The sequence below is a fragment of the Equus asinus genome, chromosome 3 (assembly GCF_041296235.1).
Source record: "Equus asinus isolate D_3611 breed Donkey chromosome 3, EquAss-T2T_v2, whole genome shotgun sequence".
Taxonomy (NCBI): Eukaryota; Metazoa; Chordata; class Mammalia; order Perissodactyla; family Equidae; genus Equus; species Equus asinus.
This window is the reverse complement of record NC_091792.1, coordinates 39954808-39982475: the sequence shown is the minus strand read 5'-3', so window position 1 is coordinate 39982475 and position 27668 is coordinate 39954808. Positions and strand designations below refer to the sequence as shown.

General features: G+C 39.5%; 3 protein-coding genes across 13 annotated transcripts in view; 1 reads left to right on the top strand and 2 right to left on the bottom strand.

Annotated features, from left to right (window-relative positions):
* ARFIP1 (ARF interacting protein 1) overlaps positions 1 to 3221 on the bottom strand; it is a 121614-nt gene extending 118393 nt beyond the window's left edge. For 2 of the 7 annotated variants that reach the window (XM_014868516.3, XM_070504919.1), the window contains exon 1: positions 3085 to 3221. The gene's annotated coding sequence lies outside the window, so the exon portion shown is untranslated. Of the gene's footprint in view, positions 1 to 2949 lie in introns of all 7 variants that reach the window. The other 5 variants (XM_014868513.3, XM_014868517.3, XM_014868515.3 and 2 more) reach the window with 3 other exon arrangements.
* Positions 3222 to 3273: 52 nt separating this feature from the next.
* Positions 3274 to 13091, top strand: TIGD4 (tigger transposable element derived 4). Of its 5 annotated transcripts, XM_070504915.1 has the most exons (3): positions 3433 to 3604; positions 8009 to 8102; positions 10696 to 13091. In XM_070504915.1, exon 3 carries the CDS (start codon positions 11244 to 11246, stop codon positions 12780 to 12782), a length of 1539 nt encoding a protein of 512 aa, XP_070361016.1. In that variant the 5' UTR covers positions 3433 to 3604; positions 8009 to 8102; positions 10696 to 11243; the 3' UTR covers positions 12783 to 13091. The 5 variants fall into 5 exon arrangements, with proteins under 5 accessions (XP_070361017.1, XP_070361016.1, XP_014723996.3 ...); XM_070504916.1 differs by lacking the exons at positions 3433 to 3604; positions 8009 to 8102 and adding an exon at positions 3274 to 3412; XM_014868510.3 differs by lacking the exon at positions 8009 to 8102 and having other exon boundaries at positions 3466 to 3604.
* A 6713-nt stretch (positions 13092 to 19804) lies between these two features.
* On the bottom strand, positions 19805 to 24506 carry LOC139044792 (uncharacterized). The gene is made up of 3 exons (XM_070504920.1): positions 24401 to 24506; positions 23793 to 24305; positions 19805 to 22965 (listed from the first exon to the last, which is right to left on the bottom strand). The coding sequence occupies exons 1-3, from the start codon at positions 24430 to 24432 to the stop codon at positions 22875 to 22877; spliced, it is 636 nt and encodes a 211-aa protein (XP_070361021.1). The 5' UTR covers positions 24433 to 24506; the 3' UTR covers positions 19805 to 22874.
* Positions 24507 to 27668: the final 3162 nt, after the last annotated feature.

Below are 27668 nucleotides of genomic sequence, written 5' to 3'. Positions count from 1 at the left end.
TATTCCTTCCTCCATCCTGAATTTGTTCCTTACTCCATTCCAAATTTATCATTCTGGAATGTATTTATACCTCCAGACTCTTAAAATGCCAAGTTTATTACTTAAAACATTTATTGTCACATTTTCTACTCCTCACATGTCATAGTATACACACACACAGCCACATACACATAGATTTATATCCATCCCCATGGGAAAACTCTATTAAACAACACTCCACAAGCCTCCTCCAAATTCATTTCTTTTTATCATACTTTTTGGTAGGACATTCAACTAGGTGTTCATCCACTGAAGATTAATAAAGGAAAATATCTTCTTTTCTTAATGTCTGATTCAAAATCAGGTGAGATACCCCCAACTCATGCCAAAAAAGATGCAAAGGAAACATGGTAGAAGCAGTCTAGAGTAGCAGTTACGAGATCACAGTCTGGGGTGAGACAACCTAAATTCAATCCTCTCTCCACCAGTGTTAATTCTGAGCAGATTACTTCAGCTTCAGTTAATCATTTAGCTTCAGTTTCTTCATCTATAAAAATGGGGATTTTAGCCATGTTATACGGTTGCTGTGAGGATTAGATGAGATAATTATGTTAAGTACTTAGCAATAATGCCTGGCACACAGTAAGCAAACAAAGCTTAATTACTGTTACAGTGTTAGATATAATCTATCTTCTGACTTTGTCAGTACCCTAGAAGGAAACTAATTTAGCATAATGTACTCTTTACAAAGTTATGTTTTCTGCTGCCCCAAGTGAGGATGCTAGACAGAGGGAAAATTATTTTATTCTTTGAGCAGAAGAAACTGGTTACTCTATATGGACTATGATTAGCTGTATAGGTCTCTTTGAGTTCTAACATTCTCTGAATCAATTGTCAAACATTTACAACTTCAACCTTCAATCAACAAGCACTTTACAACCAAATCACTAAGTTCAAATATGCACTTTACACTTACATTATGTTTGGAAGGATACTAACTTATTCACACAAGAGAATAATCATTAAAATACCTAAGAGAGAATGGAGGAAAAGGGGCTGGCAAAATAAGCAGCAACATATCAAAAGTTTATGGATACCACTGAAACATCTTATCTGCCCTTCCTAGCAAAGCCAAAGCCAAAGTAGATGCCTCAAGCGAAAAACAAGAAAATGAAAGCAAGGTACAACCAGAATTTAAATTTTTTACTCTGAACTGTGCCTCGTAGGTTGGTGATATTTAAAATGTATTAAATAATAATAAACACACTAATTTATAAATCCAGTGGATCTCCACAGCATTGGCCACAAACAGCTATCCCTAAAAAGAAACCTCAAAACCACAAATCAGGAACTAAATAAGTAGGCAGTCTTACTTCCTTCTCTAGGACTAGGAAGGAATTTAGTAACACTGAAGTTTTGAAGTAGTTAGAGATTTCCATATAAAGCTAGAATCTCTGCATTCTACTCTCCCAAAACAAGCTATTTACAGTTTGAAAAATTAGCCCCACAAATAGTTTTCATTAACTCCAACAAGACACTATCTAAGGAGTGGTTTTTAATCTATCTGGAGGTTATATATCTCCTTTGATAATTTGATGAAAAGAATAGACCTTCTCCCCAGAAAAAAAAGAGAATGCACTCAAACAAAGCTTTGCACATAATTTCTAGGGTAAGGAGGAGGAAGACCCTTGAAAGTCACTGACCCCTAGACCACGGACCCTAAAGCATAACCCAGGCTTAAGGCAAATTAATTCATCAACTTAAAAAGGAATGAAAGTATCTGAGGCAGAGATTTTAATCCAGAAAATAAAATAAGATCAGAATTATTTTCTCAGATAGTGAGTGTTAGATGTGGTGGTTGGGAGAGGGTGTTGGTCATGTTGAGCAAGGAAAACAAATAAATGGAAGCAAAGTGGAATCAAAACAGTACTAACATACAGTCTATTGTAGTCACTCTGAGATAGCACCAATGAAACGGCCAATTCCTGCAGCCTTAAACAGGACTGACAACTTAACCAATTCTGGTGCATATTTCCACGCCAATGAAGTTAATTAAGTGGCAAACGTGAACGCACCCTTGCAGGTGAAAGCACAAGTTTATGAAAAGTCCTGCAAATCTTCCATTTTTCCTTGTCAAACAAGAACCGAGTTACAGAAATTATATACTTTAATCCAGGAGAAAATGAAGGGAGGGGAACAAAAATCCTAAAAGGGAGTGGCTAAAGAATCTGAAGGAAGGGTAAACTACAAACAGTTTTGAGATCAAAGGACTCAAGAAGGAGATAAGAACAAAACAAAGGAAGTAATTATAAAGTAAGAAGAAAAGGCGTCTAGAAACGGTTAAAAAAAAAAAAACCAGAAAACCTCTTTCCTCTTCCTAGACACGTAAACAGTAGTAACTTGGCAAGGAGGAACAGACGAGTACACGACAGCACAACCTTCCTTCCCAAACTCCAGCGTTCCTTGAACGTCCCACAGGCACGATCAGGCTTGGGACATTTCAGAGGCAAGGCTCCTCCCAGCACCACTGCCCGGTGAACCTCTCCGAGGGACTATCACTCTCCCTTCCTCTCGCTGGGGGAGAGAGGAAGTGGGGGATGCAAGGAGAGAGAGAAACGAAGGCTGGACACCAGCCTGAAGGTGGCCCCCCTCCAAGACTTAGTCGAGAAAGACCTGGATCCTGCAGCCCCTTTTCCCACCCAATGCATGCAAAGCCAAAAGGGTGCCGCCCTGGAAGGGCCAGTCCTCCCTCTTCACCCGGCTGTTTCGGGGACACACTCAGGGGCACAAGAGGAATCAAGGGGCAGAAACCAAACGCCGAATACTTGGGCAGCTACGGCAGAGACTACGGATGGAAGTGCCCTGTGAAAGTCCGGAACGGCGAACCCAGAGGCTACGTGTCCGCCCCCGCCAACCACCTCCGCCCAGCCTTCCCCCGCCTCTTGCCCGGCCGGCCAGCTCCGCCCTCACCTGTCTTCGGGAAACCCGGCAGCTCTCACGTCGAGGATTATCCCTGCCGCCGCTCTTTGGAATCGCCGCAACCCTGGCAAGAAGCGAGCAGAAACGAGACCTGGGCCTTTTCCTTCTTCCCCTCCCCCTACGCACCTCGGCTCCTCGGGGGCGGGGAGCAACTGCAGCTGTCACCGCCTCACACTGACCAACCGCCGCGGACACTCAGACCGGCCGCCTCTCCACCCGGCCTCCAGCACCAGCACCGAGAGCAACTGAGCCGGAAGTGAGGAGACCGGAAGCAGCGTGTCCTTGGCCCTGGACGGCCTCTCTCTCCCTGAATCTGTCCCGGCCCGGCCACGTCTCGATGGTGCCAGCGCGCCTCCCACCCGGCCCCCTCCGCCCGTCTCCAGGAGGCTGGCCCCGCCCCTCCCGCTGCGGCCCTAGCAACCACATCCGGGGCTCTGCCGGTGCCGTTGCCCGGGTAATTTTCTGGCTGCGGCCGGATTAGAGAGGGGTGTGCGCGCGGGTCCCATGCGCCTACCTGAGCTGGGAGCTTGCAGAAAGGCGCGCCGGCCTGGTCTTGAGTGGTCGGAGGTCTCCAGGAGCCCTCAGCATCCCTTCTTTCTCACTCACACACCCCAGCCTCACGCGTTAGGCGTCCCCCCAGCAGACGGTGAGCCGGCGGCGGGAGGGTGGAGGTGGACGTAGCTCAACGCCACGCATATCACTGGAGAGCCAAAGCTTCTTTCTCAGCTGCCGGGGAGCACGTAGAAGGTTATTCCAGTCCCGCGAGGGTGGGACGGTGGAGGGAATGCGGGGGTAAGGGAGCAGACGGGATGCGGGCGCCTCACCCTCGCTTCCCCAGTTCCTGGAGAGCCCCCCTCCGGCCACGTCACTCACGCCCATCTCCTTCGGGAAAACCAGACCCCCACGCCCGGCATCCCTGAGTTTTATTACTTGCTCTGTCTTTCTGATCACTTTCTGCGTCTGCTCCCTCGCTGACAGTGGCTCCTGGAATACTTTTCTTTCCTGTTCCTCTTTCTTTAACCAGAGACCGATGTCTGCTTTCTTTACTTGCCCCGTTACTTCTTAAGTAGATCACTGCCCTGTTTACAGAAACCCCTGAACAATCCCTGTTCTCAGAGCCCTTTGTAGTTCCTTAAGTTGAGGCCCCAACCTGTGCTTCGGATGCTCTCCCTTATCTCCAGCACTGAATGGAAGGGAATGGACTGCTGGAGACATCCCTGAAGCTTAACCTCACATACGGTTGATCCTTCCAGACACATCTCCCTTCAGGGTTCTGCACTGCTTTTCCTTTGACAACCCTGGATGCTCATTTTTACCGCCGTTTCACTTGCAGAAATGCAAAGGATAATAGTGCACTCGTGGGATTTACCCTCCGTGAGACCATACTTCTCACCTGCCTTTCCTTGTCTCATTAGTTGACAAGACGTTTTTAATGAGTAAGTGCCCAAAGGCAGGACTCTGCCTGTGCGGATTTCTAGGAAGTTCCAGCATAGTGAACAGTATCTCCTCTTACAGATATCTTCTTCCCCATATCTGTAAATAGTAAATACCCATGACACCACAATGTTTCAAAAGTAACTAACTATTTATTGTCAGATCTCCAGGACACCTTCTCTGACAAAGAACAGTACTGAAATCCCCCAAAATAAATCTATGTATAAAGGGCCCTTATCTTAAATGGCTCTGTCTTTCACCAAAGAGCAAATATATATGCCAATTCACTCAAACTAACTGCAGTTCTGTAGTTTACTGTGGATTTTTTTGTTCAAAGCCATCCTGTTAGTCTTGTCGGTTATAAGAAATAGATCCCAAAAGAATGGAACTTTGTGGCTGAGTACAAGTGTTATTCTTAGAGTTTCAGAAGGATGACTAGGAAGAGGTGCGTGGCAGTGCTCTCTGGTGCTTGGATGTTGCATGCTTAACTGTTTGAGCTGGCTGGTGCCTTAAGGACTCCTGCTAGCTGTCTCCTGAGTTTGGGGATGCTTAGCTTCACTCAAGTTAGTCTAACTGTTAGACTGTTAGGCTCAGAGGTGTTTCTTGAACACTTGCTTTAGTTATCTGTCCTTATCTGGATAGTTTCCTTAGCAACTGCTGGTGATTTTGATGGAGATTCTGATGGGCTTGGAACCACTTGAAACTAATACTAACTTCTGCTTGGTGAAGGTGTTATTAGTTGTGTTAGGTACTCGTTAGTCCAGTGCAATTCTGGTACTGTGCATGGTTAGTCCTCATTCTTCCTAAGATTTCTGCTGCCCAGAGGGAAATTAGAATGTAGATTGGCTCGAAGAAAACACTGGAAGCTACTTCAGCTGGTGATGGAAAAAAGTGAAATTCTATACACTTTCTTTGGGAAAAAGGAAGCAGTGGCCAGTATTCTTTGGATTTGGGGAAAATTTCTTATATTAACTGAAACATCTTATTTTAAACCTAACCTTGCTCAGATGGAGAATTTTTTCCCCTCCTTTTTTCTTCCTTCCCCCTCTCCTTCCTTCCTTCCTTTCTTTCACCCTAGAGTTTGGGGAATTCTGCCTGCCCATTCTCTCTAGGAAGATTAGAAGATTACTACTTTTCTGTCAGTTGGCCTTTATATTTGGAGAGGTAAGAAAAAAGGGAATAACTGCCTGCCATATGTGCTTATGACATGAGGATTATCTACTCATGTACCTTTGCACTGCTATGGGCTATTATTCAGCTTTTGAAAAATCATGTACCATTTATTCACTTGACTTATGGGAAACTCAGGCAGCCTGTCTTTCATTTATTGACCAGGAGGGAAAGGAGGCAACAGGTTGAAAGATAGTGTTATTATTCCTTTCTGAATGAATTAAATGTATGTGTGACCTTTCCTCTTTGCTTTAAATGTTGAATACTGCATACTGCTTATCAATATTATTTCCTCAAGAGAAAGAAGAAGGTGCTACCTTCAATTCTTTTCTAGGAGAATTCTGGTAATGTCACAATAATTTCATCACTCTTTATCAACAGCTCCCTTCTCATGGAGAGTTATTTAGTTACCGATTGCATAGTATAATTCCCTGGAAACATACCTTTTATTAGGGGATACTGATTAATGGAACATTTTTAAAAACCCATGAATAGTAGAAAGAGTAGAGCATAAGAGTAGAAATTGTTTTAACTACAAGAAGAAAAAAAACGGAACTTATTCATAATTCTGTTACCTAGAGTTAACATTCGACATTTGGTCAGTCTTTTTTTTTTCTATGCATATATTTATTTTTCTTCATTTATTTAACAAATTGTTGTGAGAACCTACTGTTTGCTGGTCATGAAGCACTGTAGGAATCGCCATAAGCCTCTGCCTTCATGTAACTTTCAATATATGTTGTATTGTTGGCATATGGTTTTGTATTTTGTTTTTTTCACTTAATATATTATAGAATCTTCCTCATATCATTAACTATTCTTTCAGTGGCTCAGTAGTGTTTTAGCGTATAGATTTTCCTTAATTTCTTTACCTAATCCTTTTTGTTACACATTTACGTTATTTCGAGTTTTGTCTATAATTATAAAACAATGTTAGGAATATTCTTGTGTGTTAGAATTCTAAGATGACTTGCAATCACCCTCACCTTGTATAATTCCCTCCCCAGTGAGTATGATAGGATGTCATTCCCATGATTATGTTATATAACATGCAAAAGGGATTTTTGCACAGGTAATTAAGGTTACTAATCAATTGACATTGAGTTGACCAAAAGGGAGATAATTTGAGTGGGCCTAAACTGATTACATGGGACTTTTAAGAGCAGAGAGCTTTCTCCTGCTGGTAGCAGCAGAAGAAGTAAGAGAGATTTGAAGTGTGAGAGAGATTTGACATGAGGAAGGTTCTCTGTAGCTGAAATGAAGAGGGCCACAGGCAGAGAGCTGAGGGAGGCCTCCAGGAGCTGAGAGCAGTCTCTGCTGACAGCCAACGAAAGGCCTAGGGACCTCAGTCCTACAACCACCAGGAGCTGAATTCTGCAAATAACCTGAGTAAGCTTGGAAGCAGATTCTTCCAGACCCTCCAGATAAAATGCCCTGCCTGACTGACATTTGATTTCTGCCTTGTGAGGTGCTAAACAGAGGACCCAGGGGACCCCATCTGGACTTTTGACCTACAGAACTGTAAGATAATAAATGGGTGTTGTTTTAAGCCACTAAATGTGTGCTCATTTGTTACGCAGCAATGGAAAATGAACACATTTGTAAGTTAGACTATTTTTACATCTATAATTGTTCTTTTGGGATAAAAATCCTGGGTAAGGACTTGCTGGATAAAAGTTATGTGCATTTTTAAGGTTTTTGTATAATTTGCCCTCCATATGCTTCGTACCAATTTCTATACCTCCTAACAACCTATGTTACTACATCCTAGCACACACTAGGTGCTGCCATTCTGATAGGCAAAAATAAAAGACAAAAAAGTATCTCCTCTTTTGAAAGATTTACATTTCTCCTGTTACCAGTACAACTGGCCATTGTTCTCTTTATTTGGAGTTCAATTTTTTAATGAATTACCTATTCTTGTTCTTTAGTTAGCTTTACATAGAGAAAATAGTCCCTACCAGATAGTACAGCATTTCTCTGCTGTAATATTTTCAAGGGGTAGAATGATTAATGAGCTTAATTGAGAAAATGAGTTCTGAGAAGTATTAGCTGCTGCCATTACTTCCTGGAAACAAAAAATCCCAGACATTATACAGTGGGAGAATGGAAAATGTCAGCTTCATTGATTAGACAGTATTGGTGCCTTATTCTTTTCTAGGAAAAAAGTCTGTCTTCTCTGGTTTGGCATTAGAAATATGATTGCTTCAGGAATAAAGATATATTGTATCTTACCATGGAAAATTGTAGCATTGACTATTATTTTAGAAGGAAATATATACTGTTAACTCTCAGAAAAAAAAATTTCCTAAAAAAACATGTCACTATTTTCAGTTTGGTGAAGATAATCAGTAATCTCTGATTATATGTATTGCTTTATTTGGAATGGGGTAAGGGAGGAAATTCAAGTTACTTTTTCTGTAATCCTTGTTATTTGAGATGATAGGGTTTATTTCTGACGAATGAAATAAGGCGGAAGGAAAAAAGGAAGGAAGGAAGAAAAGAAGAAGAAAGAACAAAAGAAAGGAGGAAGAGAGAAGGTGGGAGATTCCCTTTTTTTCTTGGAGAGTAATTTTGCTTGGTTTCGTCTTTTCTTAAAAAATTGATTCTTGCTACCTCAGTTTCTTAATGTTGGTATATTCCTAATAAAAGCAAGATATTTTAAAATTTTTATTTTGAAATAATTGTAGACTTATAGGAAATTGCAGAAAAATGTACAGGGAAGTCCCATATATGAGCAAGATTTTTTTTTTTAGTTGAATGGTCAAATATTTCCTTATAAAGGGCAGCCCTCCCTCACAGTGGGATATGGCTGATATCTGTTGTTCACAGAATTCATAATGGCCTCTTCCTCTGTGGAGGCCTGATATTGGTTTCAGGGTATTTTTTGGTTTGTTTTTTTGGTTAGGTTTGGATAGGCACTGGAAATGCTGACTTGGCTTGGTGTTGGGGGTATAGAATGTGTAACTGTTCTCAGAGGAGGTCACCCCAATGTGATTCAAGGACACTGTAATATAGTGAAAAGAACAGAGACTTGACGTTAGAAAGCCTGGATTTCCAGACTGCACTCAACCACGTTATAACTGTATGAGCTTTAAAATCCAGCTATACCTTCCTCCTGAGTTGTTTGGAATACAGGATGTAAAGCAGTTTGGAAACTAAAGCCCTGGGTTATCCTAATTATTATTAAGACTTTTTTCAATAACAACAACAAAAACTCCTTTACTGGTTTTAGTTTCTATGATGAAAATTACTTGTTTTATTTGAACTACGAAGGCAGAGGAGTTTTGTCAAAAGATTTTGTGCAAAAAAATGCATGTGTTGGGCCTGGCCCCAAGGGCCTAGTGGTTAAAGTTCAGCACGCACTACTTCAGCGGCCCAGGCTCGGTTCCTGGGCGTGGAACCACACCATTTGTCTGTCAGTGGCCATGCAGTGGCAGCAGCTCACTTAAAAAAAAAAATAGAGGAAGATTGGCAACAGATGTTAGCTCAGGACAGATCTTCCTCAGCCAAAAAAAAAAAAAGGAAGAAAGAAAAAGCATGTGTCATCTTGAAACCTGGGAGACAGAAAGACAAACTAGAAGGATAGATGCCCACACTATGTCACAGGGAGTAACACTTGCTTATCAAATTAGCTGGTTACCTTGGCCTGCAGTAGGCCGAAAGCCTGTAGATCCTGGTAGGGGAGATGCTGTGTAGGAGGGTAGGGGTGAGCCCACCTGGGGCCCTGTGACTGTTCTCACAGTACAGTTTGGTTTAAGAAGAGCTCTGCTTTCAGTGTATATTTAAGGTGAGATTCTTGCTTCTACTTGCACGTAGGATTTTGTAAAATCTCTGAATTTTATAGACTGACACAGCCGAAGGGACATTAGAGAGAAGACAATGATGATGCAATCATCACCACACATTCATTGAACACTTTGTAAGTGCTGAAAGACTGTGCTGAGTGCTTTACACTCTGCCACTGAAGCTCGTTGAATGTGCAATAACCGAATGAGGTAGGTGCTGTAATGATGCCTAGTTTACAGATAAGGGAGCTGAGGCTTCTGGTGGTTAAGTAAACTACCCAGGATCACATAAGTACTAAATGGCAGAGTCGCTTGTCAGTTCAGGTTTGTCTGGCACCAAAGCCAATATCCTTACTCTATGTATGATAAGCCCTTTATTTTACAGATAAGGAAGTGGAAGTCCTAAGAGGTTAAGACCCAAGGTCACTCTCCTCTCTTTTAATCTCAGTCTTTTTCTGCATTATATCCTCTTAATAATTTTTTTAGGGGCCAGTCCCATAGCTGAGTGGTTAAGTTCACACAATCCGCTTCGGCAGCCCAGGGTTTCACTGGTTCAGATGAGCGGACATGGCACCTCTCGTCAGGCCACGTTGAGATGGCGTTGCACATGCCACAACTAGAAGGACCCACAAGTAGAATATGCAACTATGTACTGGGGGAATTTGGGGAGAAAAAGCAGGGAGAAAATAAAAATAAAAAAATAATTTGTTTATTCTTATGCATTTTGTCAAGTATTTCTGGTCTCTGTGCATCCAGCTAACGTGTCAAATTGATACAAAAGTTACTAGGATTTTAAGCATTTAGGTAAAATAGGATTTAGATTTAAAAAATTTGTAATGGGATCGCTTGATTTGACTTTTAGTGAAGCATTTTCTACCAGACTCCTATAAAGGAGACACTGTCTGCCATGTGCTATTAAAAGTTGAACCTTGTGACTACTGTCTGACTATATTTTTCTTTTAGAGAAGTCAGAGGGGGCAGTCTGTGACTTCATGTAGAAAATAGCCACCAAATATCTATCCAGCATCATTTTTAGTTCTGTAATTTTGGTAAACCCACATTTTCAAAACAGATTAAATTTGTCTGATTTATTTCAGAAGTATATATTATAAAGCACTGAAAGGCAAGTGAGTATTCAAATGCACAGAGCAGAGCTAGAGAGCTTTTTAAGAGCCCCTTTAGGAGGTAAGCATTTCTCCTGGAAGTTTAGATTATTGTATTTTCAGAAACATGTTCTCATTCTTTCATTATTATTTAAAAGCATAACTAATTCATATAAATGTTCTTTTTGATATTTAATTGACTTATCGTTGCTAAAATGACTTTTTTTTTTTACATTTTCAAGACACAGAAGATATACCATCAAGTGTTAGAAGGATTCTACCATTTTATTCTCCATCCTGAAGAGACTTGGAAATTAATGGGTAACACTTTGCATGAAAATTACTGAATGCTTTTTCTTCTTATCTCTGAGGCCTTCTGTAGAGAATTAATAGGAGGTTGAATGCGCGCATGGATAAAATGGATCATCTTAAAGGATTGAAGTTCCAAAAATATATCAGCAGGACTGGACAGGTTTGACATAATGAGATTCTATTTTAGCCTGACTTCTGGAACTCGGAATAAACTATAAACTGAGCTACACAAGGTCCTGAGAAGGAAGTTTCTCTTCTAAAATATTCTAGCTGCACGTAACATTCTTCTTATTCTAATCCTTTGAAAAAAATATATTTACTCATCAATTTCCTGAGGACTAAAACTACTAGACACTTATCAACTTTCAGTATATGAAGTGGGACAGAAAGCCGCAATTTGTATCATACTGGAAAAGAAATTTAATTAAAGAAACAGGCACCAGAAGGACGAGAAATCTCTACGTAAGCTGTGGTTGAGATGGCAGAAGCTTCCGGAGATACCTCAACTCTGCCGGTAACAGTGAAGAAAAAGAAAAGTCTATCCATTGAAGAAAAGATCGATATTATAAATGCCGTAGAAAGTGGCAAGAAAAAGGCAGAGATTGCAGCTGAATATGGAATAAAAAAAAATTCATTGTCTTCTATTATGAAGAATAAAGACAAGGTTCTAGAAGCCTTTGAATCGCTGAGATTTGATCCAAAGAGAAAAAGACTGAGAACTGCTTTTTACACAGATCTGGAAGAGGCATTAATGAGGTGGTATCGAATTGCTCAGTGTCTAAATGTACCAGTTAATGGTCCAATGTTGCGTCTAAAAGCTAATGATTTTGCCCAGAAACTGGGACATAATGATTTTAAGTGCAGTAATGGTTGGCTGGATCGCTTTAAATCCAGATACGGCTTAGTATTCAGAGCTCAACCTGTAGAAGCTACAGGAATAGCAGTAGACCCTTCAACTGTCTGGCAGCAAAACGTACTGCCTTATTATTTAAATGACTATCATCCTAAAAATGTTTTTAATATAAAAGAGACTGGGTTGCTTTACCGAATGTTACCTACAAATACATTTGCATTTAAAGGAGAAACATGTTCAATTGGAAAGTTATGCAAAGACAGAATAACTCTGGTGGTTGGGGCAAACATGGATGGCTCAGAGAAACTTCCTCTGCTTATCATTGGAAAAAACAGAAATCCACATTGTTTCAAAGGTATAAAGTCATTGCCTGTGTATTATGAAGCTAACAGAATGGCATGGATGACCTCAGATATATTTGATCAATGGATGCGGAAGCTTGATGAGAAATTTCAAGCCCAGCAACGAAGAGTGGTGATTTTTGTTGATTCTTTTCCTGCACATCCAGATGTAAAGAACCTCAAGTCCATTGAGTTAGCATTCTTTCCATCATGTTTATCTTCCAAATTTATAGCCATGAAACAAGGTGTTATTCAAAGCCTTAAAATCAGATACCGACATTGTCTTATCAAGAAATTTTTAAGCTCTGTTGAAGGCAGCAAAGAATTTACGTTTTCCTTAATAGATGCAATTGATACATTGCATCTCTGTTGGAGGGCTGTAACCCCAGAGACTATTGCAAAGAGCTATGAAGAGGCAGGATTCAAATCTCAAAAGGAAGAAAGTGACCAGACAAATGCAGAGACAGACACTGGTCTTGATTTGGTCCCCCATGCCCAGGCAGCAGGAGTGGAATTTCCTGAAGGTCTATCTGTAGAAGAGTATGCTGCCCTGGATGACGGTTTGGAGACGTGTGAAGCAGTGCCAGATGGTGATTCGGTATGGACCAAAGAAAGTAAATCAGATGAAACAGGATTTTATGCTTCTGACGAAGAGGATGACGGTGGATCTCTAGGAACCGAACTCCCTTTACCATCAAAAAATGAGGCAATAGCTGCTGTAGATACTCTTAAAAATTTTCTTAGAAGTCAAGATATAAATGATGGGCTTCATAATTCTTTAGCAGATATTGAAATTTTTATTAACTCTTTATCATCTAAATAATTATTTATTGTACAACATCTGAAGAGTAATAGCTTTTCTTGATGTATTTCACTATCTAAGATATATAAAGGGAAAATACCACTTAAACATAAAAAATGAAAAGCTAGTAATCTTTGGTTTATTTGCAAATGTCTTTGGTCTGAATCGCAAAATTCCCTAGGTAGATTAAATAATGAGTAAGTCAATGAAGAATGTGAATTTCAATTTAGCAAGGTTTTGGGGAGTAGAAAATGTATTTCAGAGGCCTTGTACTTAAAACATTTGGTATATATGTCAAAAATAAAAAGAATTCTCCAGCTATTTAATTCATTCAGGTTGAATTGTTAATTTCTGTTTTCTATTGTTTTTTTCTTTTAAATTCAGATCATGTTCTAAAATATTTTAATTTATCTACCTTGCCTAAGAAATAAAATACCCATCTATTGCTTATTTATTTTTTTAAGACATATATTCTAACTAGACTCTTAAGCATCAAGTATTAACTTTAATACTTATAATTAATTACTTTATTTTTCTCATTACTAGCTTATCTTCCTAATAAGAAATTATGAAAAACTACTGAAAATAAAATCTGATCCAATTATATACCAAAATGGTTAAAAATATATGTCTCATTACTTTCAAGTTATTTCTATATAAGGTCAAATGAAAGACTATGACCTTATCAGATTTTTTTGGTCATAATCAGAAGATAATATGGATTCTTCCTAAATATTTGTATGTATATATGTGTGTGTGATAGAAAAATACATTACTGAAACATTTATTAAACTCTTATGATATTTATGTTTCAATAAGATTACTCTTAAAAAGTACTATGAAGATACATATGCAGTTACTAAAAAAAGAAAATATCTTATGTGGTTCATAGTTTTCTAATTTTAACAGCTGAAACTTTTAATATATAATATTTAATTATTTTCTTGATTTAAACTGAGTGTTCTTTCCGTGTATTTTGATGTTTTTAATACTTTTTTTTTCACATTTAATGGGTAACATTTTGGATTAACTTTCTGCTGGAGGAAGTTTTGTCTACACAGTGTTTTAAATTGTATGAAATTATTTACTCTCCATCCATGAAATAATTTTTAAACAGTAGGAAAATATAACAATGTGTCAGACTTTTCTGTTGTTAAATTTTAATACTATGCTTATTTAACTTACTACATCTAATTTAGGGTCCCCTTTGAAAAGTATTTTGAAAAAATGTAAAACGTCATACAGATTATTTTTATTATGAATTATTGTTAGTCTGTTAACAAAAGACACATTTGGAAGGAAATATTTATAGAAAGTATTTTTATTTTCCACTGTTGATTTATTCTGCTTTTGAGCTTTAGTAAAGTAAGCCTTAAATATGTAATAAAATTAAGAGGGTTTCTTCTAGAGTGAAATATGGATCATTTAAATTTAATTTAAAACATTTTTTATTAATGATTTGATTTAAAATTTTGTTGTGATAGAATCATGGACCTAAATCAGGGACCTTAATCTCTCTTAAGAACCCTAGCTGTAACTCGAGTACCTGGCCTATATTGAGCCCTCAATAATTTTTCTCTCTTTCTCTAGTTCATACCATTTGATGTCAAATATTTTTTATTTAATCATTATGTTACCTCCCAAGAGAGGTCGTCTGCCTGCTGCAAGACATGCCAATAGTCAAGAGGCAAGGTGGTAGGAGAGAAAGGGTTTCATTACAGCCTGCTAGCAAGGGGAAAGATGGCTGACTAATGTCCAAAAGGACAGAACAAAGACCACAGGCCAATTATATAGGGGGCTGGTCTCCAGGTGGGGCAGACATCTGGTCTTAGTTCCTGATAATCTTTTGTTTTACTGTATATGCATCAGAGACTGGAGAACTGCCCTATACCCAGATCTTTCAGTTGTCATTGATGATGGCTAACTGCCCTAGAGGTCATTACATTAATAAGGAACTCAAAAAAACAAAGTTACCAATTTATTGCAGCTGGGAGGGGCCATAAAATCTACAGGGCATGTATATGTCCTGGAGGGTACATGTCCAGCTGGATTAGTTAATCAGAGATCATTCAAAGAAAATGTGGTTTCTTTTCTACAATATGGCTTCCCTTATGTCAACCTTGTGCTAACCAGTATCAATTACAGATATTCTATGACATAAGAATTATTATCTCCATTTTTCAGATGGGGAAACTAAACCCCGGAAAGATGATTTGATTAAAATCTCAGGGCCAGAACTGAGATGCCGTAGCTCCCTGTCACCTGGTCCTGCGTTCCTCTCTGTTCCACAATGCTTTTCTATAATGTATAAAAGAAAATTCTATTTTTTTTTTTCCCTTGAATTTAGGAGCCCAAGGGTGAAGTATTTCAGAGAATATGCTGGATCTGTGCTCATGACTCTATTCACAAGATCTCTCCTGAGAACACTGTTACTAGGGAAATGCCGGGACCTTCTGATTTGGTAATTCTGTACCAGTCTAACACAGAGGTTCCAGTGGAGTTCTAAAGAAAATATTTAAAGCAACTTTAATATTTCCAAAGTGCTGAGAAACTAATCTACTCGTTTATTCCCCACTCTGACATGATCCATTTTTGACTTGTGGGGCATGATAAATCTAAAGATGATAAAATGAGACAAGACTCTTGTAAAGAATAAGAAAAAGATGCCTGCAGAATTAAATTCAGAGATAAACTTTAAATTGTTAATATTGTACACTCTCTGTGTAGTTTACAAGATAAATTTAAATGATTTTCAGAATAAAAATTTTTTAAATTCACTTTTCCTAAGACAGACAGTCACTGCTGCATCCCTCACTCCTCATTTATCCTCTCTATACACAGTCAGTACAAAGTTGGGACTAAATGTCGCTTGTCTTTTAAAAAAGGAACTTACCTGGGGCCAGCCCTGTGGCCAAGTGGTTAAGTTTGCACACTCTGCTTCAGCTATCCGGGGTTCACCGACTTGGATCCTGGGCACAGACCTACACACCACTCATCAAGCCATGCTGTGACGGCAACCCACATAGAAGAACTAGAATGACTTACAACTAGGAGCTACAACTATGTACTGGGGCGTTGGGGAGAAAAGCGAAAAAAGAGGAAGATTGGCAACAGATGTTAGCTCAGGGCCAATCTTCCTCACAAGCAAAAAAAAGAACTTAACTTACAATTCACCTGTTTTTCAATTAAATGTGGCATTATTTTCATTGTTCTTGCCTTATAAATTCCTACTCTTTCAACTGTGTTTTCACCTCTCTCTACTTCATCAAGCAGCAAATTTTAGATTGAATTTGGGACATTGTTTCACTTCACTAGTGAAAAGTTTGGGGCTGGCCTGGTGGCGCAGCAGTTAAGTTCACACATTCCACTTCGGCAGCCCGGGGTTCACCGGTTCGGATCCCAGGTGTGGATGTGGCACCACTTGGCAAGCCATGCTGTGGTAGGCGTCCCACATATGGAGTGGAGGAGGATGGGCATGGATGTTGACTCAGGGCCACTCTTGCTCAGCCAGGAGAGGAAGATTGGCAGCAGATGTTAGCTCAGGGCTAATCTTCCTCAAAAAAAAAAAAAGAAAGAAAAGTTTGGTTTAGGATAAAGTAGGACAATGAATAAATCAAGGCCTGTGGGTTTCATGTGCCTGCCTGGCTTCTCATTTGGACCTAAGAGCAAATGTCAAACCTCCCTTTGACTGTATACTAAGCAGGCTAATTAGGAGGGGGAGGAAAGAAGGAGAGGAAAAGTTGAAGGAGAGTTTCCCAAGCAAACACCTCAGATGTCTGGAGAAGCCCTTTGCCGTCATTGGCCCAGTAGGGGCTAGGCAGAGACTAGCAGAAAGAGATTTGTCCCTTAGGAGAGGCAGCATCACACATCTGCCCACAGGTTCAGAGTCCAGCGATGGGTTGGATCTTTGCCTTAGAGCAAGCTTGGAGAAGTACAGCACGGCATAAGGCAGCCAGGAAGCTACATCAGTTGCTGAGAGGAGATCCCACCACCGCGGGAGAGAAGGGCCTAAGTTGGGGGCCATAGTGTACACACAATAAGTTCTCAGAAAAAATTCCTTCAATGGAATAAAATCTAGCTCTAGTTCTATGCTACCTTGCAAAAGACATTTCATTTCTCTGAATCTCAATTTGCTCCATCCGTAAATGAGACTGACGCTTCATTTAAATTTGTTTTGAGGATGAAAGAAAACTTTGTATGTGAATGCACTTAGAAAACTCTGAAGTGTTCCACAACTGAAAAGAAAGACTAGAAAAGTGCCTCCATGCTACTACTTCCAGATAGGCCCAAGTATTAACCCTGTGGTCACTAAACATCGATGACAATTTTCTCATTGGCATTCTTCTATGCAATAACATAGGGAAGCCAACATTTCTAGAAATATGCAATTCATCTGTAGAACTAAAAAATTATTTTCATTTTGAATGAGGACATAAGGTGACTTAGAAACTTTCATTTTTCCTCATTTGATCCTTGTGCAAAGCAATTCAATAAAATAAGTACTCATCACGAAGTAGCCCTTTCTGTCACCCCATTAGTTGATTCAATTGTACTATTTCCTTGGGCCGTGATTAACTTGTAAAGCCAAGGGTAACCCAGAGTCTAGGGGAAGACTAATAAACACACTACTCTAGCAGTCTGCTTGGGCTGCCATAACAAAGTACCATTGACTGGGGAGCTTAAACAACAGAAATGTATTTTCTCACAATTCTGGAGTCTGAAAGTCTGCGATCAGAGTGCGAGCATGGTCAGCTTACTGTTAGAGCTTTCACCTTGAGGTGCAGGCAGTCACCTTCTGGCTGTGTGCTCACATGACCTGTTCTTTGTGCAGGGGGGCAGGGGAGGAGGGGCGGGGCAAGCAAGTTCTCTGGTGTTACTTTGGGCTGGTCATTTTTGCAAAACTACAGACGTGGGAGAAGCGCTGAAAACCAAGTAGAAGTCACCCTTTCTAAGAGACATTTACATTTGTAAGGGAAATCTCCATTTGTAAAGGTGTCTCCTTCTCTGTACCAGGAAGAGAGGGATGACCTTTCTCTAGAAACTCTAATAGATGCAGAAGGCAAGGACTTAAATCTGCATAATAACCTTACTCTTGTTTACTGTGCTTTTCTGGGAACCTCCCTTAACTGACTCCCCCCAACCCCCAACATCCTCCTTTGTCTTTAGCTGAAGACGGTATTTAAGGTAGCAATCTCGGCCACTCTGGTGAGTTACTCGGTTTTCCTGGGTTTCTCCCATGTATACATCTTATTAAACTTTGATTGATTTTCTCCTGTTACTCTGTCTCACATCAATTTAATTCTTAGACCGACCAGAAGGATCTAGAGGGTAGAGGAATTGTCTTCTTCCCCTGCTGTTCTCAATAGATAAATTTTCAGGGTGGCACAAACATTCAGGCTATAACAACTGGTATCAATAAATATATTCAACTATTAATCAATTTAGTTTCCAATTTGCTATAAACTAAAAGGTTGCACATATTTCAGAACTTGTTAATCAGCTATAGCTATTAGCAAGGACTTTAAAGTTTACGAAACTTCAAGAAGAAATGGAGACATATTTCATGTCCTTGAATAAATGGAAAGACTCAATGTTGAAATGTGTCTCTTTCTTCCAAGTTAATCTCAGTCAAAATCCCAATGCAGGTTTGTTGAAAATTTTGCAAAATAATTCTGAGTTTTATCTGGAAGAACAAATATGTATCAATATCTAAGACATTTTTGAAAAATAAAAATAGAGAGTATTTGACCTGTATCAGAAGGTTAAACAACGTGGAGTGGGCAAGAGAATTAAGAGGTCAGGCCAAGGAATAATATATGATGTCTAAAAAAAGACAGAATTTGCATATGATAAGAATTTTTTTTTAGCTTTTGGTTTTTTGGGGTGTTTTTTTTGGCAGGGAAAGATTCACTCTGAGCTAGTATTTGTTGCCAATCTTCCTCTTTTTTTTTTTTTCCTCCCCAAAGCCCAGTATGTGGTTGTATGTCATAGTTGCAAGTTGTGCTAGTTCTTCTATGTGAGCCACCACCACAGCATGGCAACTGACAGACAGGTGGTGTGGTTCTGAGACTGGAAAGTGAACCTGGGCCACTGAAGTGGGGAGCACCAAACTTTGAACACTAGGCCCTCAGGGCTGGCTCAAGAGTGGTTTTTAACCAGTGGTGGAAAAGATAGATTATTCAGTGATGGGTTTGGGGGCAGCTGGCTAACAATAGGTGATTTTTTAAAAAAGGCATACATCAAAATGAATCCTAAAAGGATTAAACTCTGGAAGAAAGAAAGGAAGAGAGGAAAGGCAGAAGACAGAAAGAGAGAAAGGAAGGAAGGAAGGGGGAAAAAGGAGAGAAAGGAAAGAAACTTGCAAATACTGGGAAAAATATAAGTAAATGTAAATAATAATATTTTCATAGGGAAGATGTTTTAAAAAGTATGACACTCAAGAAAAATAGTTGAGTATAGAAATACTGATAGTTAAAGTATGAAGATATTTTCAACATCACTAGAAATCAAAGAAATGCAAGCAAAATAATGGGATATCTTTTGGGGAGGGACTATCATATTAGGTAAGACTATAAAGAATGGTAATACCAGATGTGAGCAAGAGCATAGAGAAATGGGTGCCCAGTTGTCACAAATACGAATCGGTACACTGTTATTATAGTTATAGCTGACGTATTAAATGCTTACGAATTACCAGACTGCTCTAAGTGTTTAGCCTGTGTTACCTACTTAATCCTCAGAATGACTTCAACTATTACCATCCCCATTTTACTGCTGAGAAAACTTAGTATAGCTACAGCTAATAAATAAAGAACTAGAATTCAAACCCAAAAAAATCTGACTTAAAAATATGTTGTAGGGCCCGCCTGGTGGCGCAGCGGTTAAGTTCTCACATTCCGATTCGGTGGCCCAGGGTTCGCCAGTTTCGATCCCAGGCGCGGACGTGGCACTGCTTGGCAAGCCATGCTATGGTAGGCATCCCACATATGAAGTAGAGGACGATGGACATGGATGTTAGCTCAGGGCCAGTCTTCCTCAAAAAAAAAAAAATATATATATATATATATAGTACATGATATAGATTTATCCTAACAAATCAAAGATATTAAGATCATTTATTGCAGCGTATACCAGTCCATAGTCCCTTATCCAAAACCCTAGGGGCAAATATGTTTCAGAAATCAGAATTTCTCAGTTTTTAAAAAGGTAATATATGCATATACTTCATGTTATATGACACCTCCAGGGTGTATAGGTCAGCATCCCACAATCAAACGTTAATAATTCTGCAGTGAAACATATTCACATGAAGTCAGATATGTAAATGTTGTAAATAACTTGACAGCGGTATAGTTTTCATTGCCAAATAAGTTCATGTCAACTCCACTTTTACCACCAAATGGATTACAAAAAGGTTTTTAGACCTTTTCACATTTCAGAATCCAGATAAAAGATTGCAGTCTTACAATAGCTTAAAAACAAAAGACTGAAAACTAGTTGAATGTTTTTTTTTTTTTTTAAGATTTTCTTTTCTTTTTCTTTTTCTCCCCAAAGCCCCCCAGTACATAGCTGTATATTCTTAGTTGTAGGTCCTTCTAGTTGTGGCACGTGGGATGCTGCCTCAGCGTGGTTTGATGAGCAGTGCGATGTCCGCGCCCAGGATTCAAACCAACGAAACACTGGGCCGCCTGCAGCGGAGCGCGCAAACTTAACCACTCGGCCACGGGGCCAGCCCCTACTAGCTGAATGTTTTTAATAGAAAATTGATTATCCATATTTTTATTGAAGGAAACATCAAAGTCCAACCTTTTTTTTTTTTTTTACTTGCATATAATATGGAGATTTACTTGCCTGAGCTGAAGTGGGTATTTTCTAAATGTGACTTGCAGATTCCGAAACTAAAATCTCTTCTTCCTCCAGTTCTTCCTGTTGAACATCTCACTGTCAGCACAAGGCTAGAAAATTCCTTGCCAAGTAAAATAGGAACTATAGCATAGTACTGAATTGGTGAAAATCTAGACGTGCTGGTTTAACCTATTATAAATTACACGTCACCTTCATGCAATAGCCCGATTTAAGTCCAAAGAAGTCAGCTTCCTTGATTAGAGAACTCTTAGCCAATGTGTCAGAAAAATTGAAAAGATAGGGGCCCCACTTCATTCCACTTGTACTTATTTTTTCTTAGTCGTCAAATCCCAACAAAGATCATGGTTTTTTTAAAAAACATGTGACTCTTGTATAAGCCCCTTATATTTCCCCATACCTATTAGATACAAGCAGGCTATTGATACAATTAAATATTTGCTCATTTGGAGAACTAAGTGAAACGTTACAGAGTCTTGTTTCCTGTATTAGAAATAAAGATTAGTCTTGTGTTTTGTTTTGTTTTCCCCTAACTTCCTCTTTTTATGCCACTAAACTCTCCTTGTTGTTAATGCAAAGTCACTGGCCATGTTATTGGTTGGTACCACGCCTTATTTTCTATATTGCAACATAAGTAACACAGCACAGAGATAAGAGCCATTTTCATGTTACTACCTGTCCCCTTTAGGAACTACTCCCCCAAAAGAATTCAGAATCACCTCTCTCAACTCTTGGAGTGGTTTGCAGAAAGATATTTGCCCCACCCCTATATTCTAAAGTGGGTATCTAAGAGAATTTCAACTGTTCATGTAATGAACAATTAATTACCAAATTAAACCCAGGAAGTTAGTTACCAAAACCTAAGGAAACAAAATAAAGCAAGTAATAACAAGGAAGACTCAGATGTTGGCACTGCAACCCTGTTAACTTTTCACAATTATTGTAAAGTCAGCCAACAATAAACTTAGAAAAAGAAGACATATAATATCACAAGAGAATAATCTTTAATTTAACATACTCTAATTTTAAATTTTTCATTAAAAAGTATGAGAAAGTATATATAATACAGATATCTATCTACCAATTTACGTAATTAATATTACCATATTTGCTTCAGATTACCAAATATATCCTTCATTTTCTTAATTAATTTCTAAGTATTTTATAGCTTCGTTGCAAGAGTGAATGGAATATTTTCCCTTTTTAATTTTCTGACTACACTCATCCCTCAATATCTTGGGGGGATTGGTTCTAGGATGCCCCAAGGATGACAAAATCTGTAGATGCTGAAGTCTCTTGTATAAAATGGCACAGTGGACTGGACCAGTGGTGCAGCAGTCAAGTTTGCACATTTGCTTCGGCAGCCCGGGGTTCACCAGTTCAGATCCCGGGTGTGGATATGGCACCGCTTGGCAAGCCATGCTGTTGTAGGCATCCCACATAGAAAGTAGGCATGGATGTTAGCTCAGGGCCAGTCTTCCTCCGCAAAAAGAGGAGGATTGGCGGCAGAAGCTAGCTCAGGGCAAATCTTCCTCAAAGAAAAAAAAAAAAGGCATAGTATTTAAAAATAACCTATGCACATCCTTCCTGTACACTTTAAATCGTCTCTAGATTACTTATAATACCTAATACAATGTAAATATTGTGTAAATAACTGTTATACTGTATTGTTTAGAGAATAATGACAAGGAAAAAGTCTGTACATGTTCAGAACAGAGACAACCTTGAATCTACAGGTGTGGAACACGCAGATACGGAAGGCTCATCATACTACAAGTACAGAGAAAAGTGAATGATTTTTGACTACAGTCATGCGATACGTAATGACGTTTCTGTTAACAACAACTGCATATATGACAGTGGTCCTATGAGATTATGATGGAGCTGAAAAATTCTTATCACCTAGTGACATCATAGCCATCATAACACTGTAGTGCAATGCATTACTCACATGTTTCTGGTGATGCTGGTGTAAACTAACCTACAGCACTGCCAGTCCCAAAAAGTGTAGCACTTACAATTATGTACAGTACATAATACTTGATAATAAACAACTATGTTATTTGTCTACATGTTTACTGTGCTATACTTTTTATCACTATTTTAGAGTGTATTCTTACTACTTATAAAAAAAAGTTTACTGTGAAACAGTATGCCGGGTTAACCATATGCCAGGTTATGGTGGCAGCGGCCTCATACGTCTCATGGTTACTGCATCTCTTGATAGCATCATTTCCTCTTGTGCTTGATTTAATCTCGTGTTTTTTTGTTCATCATGGCTGCTAAGAGTACAAAATCCGCTGCTAATGTTGCCAGTAAGAAGGCATCTTGAGTGATAGACCTAGAAACAAAATGAACAGTGATTAAGGACTACGAAGGTGGAAAATCAGTGATGGTTATTGCTCGCCAGTCAGGCATGTCCCATTCCACCATAGCTATGATCTTGAAGAACAGGAACAAAGTGATGGAAGCTGTTAAAGGATCTCCTTCATTGAAGGCAGTGAGACTACCAAAAATTCTGGAAGGGTCTATATCAGCCGTGGAGAAACTTCTAATGACCTGGATTAAAGACCAGACACAGAAGCATATCCCTCTCAGCACAATGATGATCACACCAGAGCAAAAAGTTTGTTTTCTGTGTAGAAAGAAAAGGCTGAACCCACCTACGGTGTTGAATTTACTGCTAGCTCTGGCTGGTATAAACGATTCAAGAGTCATTACTGATTACATAATGTGAAAGTGAGCAGTGACTCTGTGAGTGCTGATGTAAAGACAACTGAAGAAGTTTTGGAAACTCTAGATAAGCTGAGTGTGGAGGAAAATTACTTGCCAGAGCAAATATTCACTGTGGATGAAACCTCCCTATTCTGAACATGGATGCCTGAAAGCACTTTCATCCATAAGGAGGCCAAGTCAATGACAGGTTTAAAGACTTGTAGGGACAGGATGACAGTGTTGCTTAGAGGCAATGTTGCAGGCTACAAATGGAAACCCTTCATGATCTGGCACAGTGAGAACCCCAGGGCCTTCAAGAGCATCAGTAATCACACACTGCCAGTGTACTATGGGAGCAGTAAGAAGTCATGGATGACCCAGCTCCTCTTCCAAGATGCCCTCCTGAATTGCTGTGCCAGCAAAATGGAGAAGTACTGTTTGAGAATAACATACCTTTCAAGATTTTGCTTATTGTCGATAATGCTCCCAGACATCCTCCTTTTATTGGTGATCTTCATCACAGTATCAAAGCAGTGTTTCTCCCTCCAAACACCATGTCTTTGATCCAACCAATGGGTCAAGGAGTCATGGAAGCTCTTTAGGCCTACTGCTTTAGGAGGTTTGCCCAACCTGTTGGTGCAACTGAGGAAGACGCTGAGAAGACATTGATGCAATTCTGGAAGAATCACAACACCTATGACTGCATCAAGAACCTTGCTGGGGCTTGGGGTGATATAGCAGAGGAGTATAAGAATGGCATCTGGAAGAAGAAATTCAAGAGGTTCGTCCACGTTGTCAAAGGACTTGCCAAGGATGAGGAGGTTGCAAAAATCAACAAGGCTGTGTTTGAGATGGCAAACAACTTTAACCAGGATGTGGATGAGGATGACGTCGAGGAGCAGGTACAGGTGGTTCCTGAAGTATTGACTAATGAGGAGTTGTTGGAACTGGAACGGGAATGCATAGCTGAAAAAGAGGCAAGAGAAGAGGAAATTTCAGAAGAAAAAGAAGAACCCCCAAGAAAAATCACAGTGAAGGATTTAACAGAAGTCTTTGCTGACCTCAACAAGCTCCTTAAAAAGTTTGAAAACATGGACCCTAACACCGAAAGTTTTTCATTGCTGGAGAGGAATGTTCATGGTGCATCATCTGCTTACAGGCGAATCTATGATAAAAAAAAAAAAAAAGCAAACCTATGATGATGCGTTATCAAACCAAGCAAAACACTGTGGATGTATGTCTGAAAAGAGTGACACCTCCTCAAGAAGAGCCTCAGGCAAGTCCTTCAGGAGGTATTCCAGAAGAAGGCATTTATCATAGGAGATGACAGCTCCATACATGTTATTGCCCGTGAAGACCTTCCAATGGGACAAGATGTGGAGATAGAAGACAGCGATATTGATGATCCTGACTCTGTGTAGGCCTAGGCTGATGTGTGTGTTTGTGTCTTAGTTTTTTCTTTTGTTTTGAGGAAGATTAGTCCTGAGCTAGCATCTGCCACCAATCCTCCTCTTTTTGCTGAGGAAGACTGGCCCTGAGCTAACATCCGTACCCATCTACCTCTGCTTTCTATGTGGGACGTCTACCATAGCATGGCTTGCCAAGCGGTGCCATGTCCACACCCGGGATCCGAACTGGCGAACCCGGGGCTGCCAAAGCGGAACGTGTGCACTTAACCGCTGCGCCACCAGGCCGGCCACCCATGGGTCTTAGTTTTTAACAAAAAACTTTAAAAAGTAAAAAAAAAACCCAAAAATTTAAAAAATAGAAAAAAGTTTATAGAATAAGGATATAAAGAAAAAATACTTTTGTACAGATATGCAGTGTATTTGTGTTTTAGGCTAAGCATTGTTACAAAAGAGTCAAAAAGTTAAAAAGATGAAAAAGTTTATAAAGTAAAAAAGCTACAGTAAGCTAAGGTTCATTTATTATTGAAGAAAGAAAAATATCTTTTATAAATTTAGTGTAGCCTAAGTGTACAGTGTTTGTGAAGTCCACAGCAGTGTACAGTAATGTCCTGGGCCTTCACATGCACTCACCACTCCATCAATGACTCACCCAGAGCAACTCCAGTCCTGCAAGCTCCATTCGTGGAAGTGCCCTATACAAGGTGAGCTACTTTTTATCTTTTATGCCATATTTTTACTGTAGCTTCTCTATGTTTAGATATGTTTAAATACACAAGTACCATTGTGTTACAATTGCCTACAGTATTCAGTACGGTAACATGCTGTACAGGTTTGTAGCCAAGGAGCAATAAGCTATACCATGTAGCCTAGGTGCGTAGTAGGCTGTACCATCTAGGTTTGTGTAAGTGCACTCTATGCTGCTCACACAACGACGAAATCGCCTAATGATGCATTTCTTAGAATGAATCCCCATCAGTAAGCGAAGCGTGACTGTCTTTGTTTATCTAATCTCATCACCAAAGTTTCTTATTAATTCACGTTTGTTTTCTAGTCAGATCATTTCATTATCATTTATAAGTAGAGAAGACTTAATCTCTTTGTTTCTTTTATTTATACTATTTTATTTTTCTTGTCCCTACTTGCGAACCATGAAATATTTCTTTGTATTTTCTTCTATTAACTTACACTGGAGAGGCAAGGATCTAATCTTATTTTCCCTAAAGGGAAAGTCACCACATATTGACTAGTTTCTTCTGTTGTAATGCCTTTTCTGTTTAGAACGAGTTCTGCACCTGTACTGAGAGAACGCTGGAGAAGAGTTTAAATCCTACAATGTCCAAATAATTTCTCAGATACAATTAAGCTTTATACTAAAAGACAGTTATATTTAAGTGGAAAGATTAAGTTTGCTGTTTTTCTGCCACTAAATGCAAATGGGGACTAGCGGGCAAGTAAAGTTTACTTTTTTTTTAAAAAAAGTATATATCTGCATTCCTGACCTATAGTGTGTACAGGTTAAGTCTTCTAAAGGCTAATAACCTTTTATAACATCTACTTATACTTAGGCTATGGAATTTCAACTTTGAGTCTTTTTCTTCCAAAATTGATCATTGTCTGCCAGTTTCAATTATTCTATGGAAGAAATCATACAAAATCCTAGGAAGTCCAGATTAATCTCACCTAGTTTATTTGATTGCTCAGGAAGTTTTCTGAATAAAATTGATTCAAGCCTAATGACTCTAAAGATTGTAGTGAGAAAAAAAAGACTGCTTATTCCACGAGAGCCTAGCATGCTCATTATGCCAGGTACTGAGGTTTTAGTGGTGAGAGTGAAAAAAAATCCCTGCCATTATGGACTTGGCAGTCCAGTTGAGGAGGCAGACATTACTCAGTAATGACACCAACAAATATAAAACTGCAACTGCAATAAATATGCTGAAGGAATAGTACCTGCTTCTATAAAATCACATAATATGGGAATTTGACCTAGTCTCAAGATTAGGAAAGGAGTCACTGAAGAAGTGTCGGGAACTGAGGATGTGAGATTTGAATGACAAATAGAAGTTAACTAGGCAAGGGAGGCGAAAAGAGAAGACCATTCTGGGCAAAGGAAGGAGTGTGAATCAGCTAAGGAACTGAAAGAAAGCATCTTGAGCGAGGAAGAGTGTGATGAGGCAGGTAGGAGCCAAGCATTGCAGGGACTGGCCAGTAGTTAGGGCTGGGTAAGCATTAACTATCTCCTTTATAAGAAAAAATGCAGGAGGAAAAGGAGAACTCTTTCTATCTTTGTTTTCCAAAGCCTGGGCCATAGCAGAAGAATGGAACTCACGACATATGCAAAATGTTAGAGAGAAAATAGAGCGAGGAAAGCAGAGTCTCTTCAAAGATGAAAATTTCCCTCCAGGTGTGGGGAGAAAAGCAATAGAAAAAGACCCTGAGAGCAGAGAGATCAATGGGGCCACATAATAATGAGGAAGGTTACAGCCAAGGTCACTGACAGAGACATTATTTGAAGGCCAAGGAACTAATGGGAGTTGAACTGGCTCTGCAGTTCCTACTGGAATGAGCACTGAATGGGCAGTGTCTATTGCCTGGGCCCAGGCCTCACATCAAAGGTCCTGCCTCCTTACAGCATCCCTTGGGAAGTCTTCCTTTGACTATAGCCAGTACTTTCCTTGGTGACCACCTTGCAGAAATCATTCCAGTCTTAGCCCCAAGACCTTGTCAGAGCTTGTCCACTTCCTCACGTGAGCAACCTACCTTTTATCTGCCCAAGAGAAGGGCAGCTGGGCCCTGGACACCTCGTGAGATGGTGGGGGTGAGGAAGAGAAATCTTTCCATCCCTGAACTTGGAATAGGACCTGAAGTGAACTCATTTCAGATCCCTGTAACTGACCCTCTTCTCTGAACACATACTCCC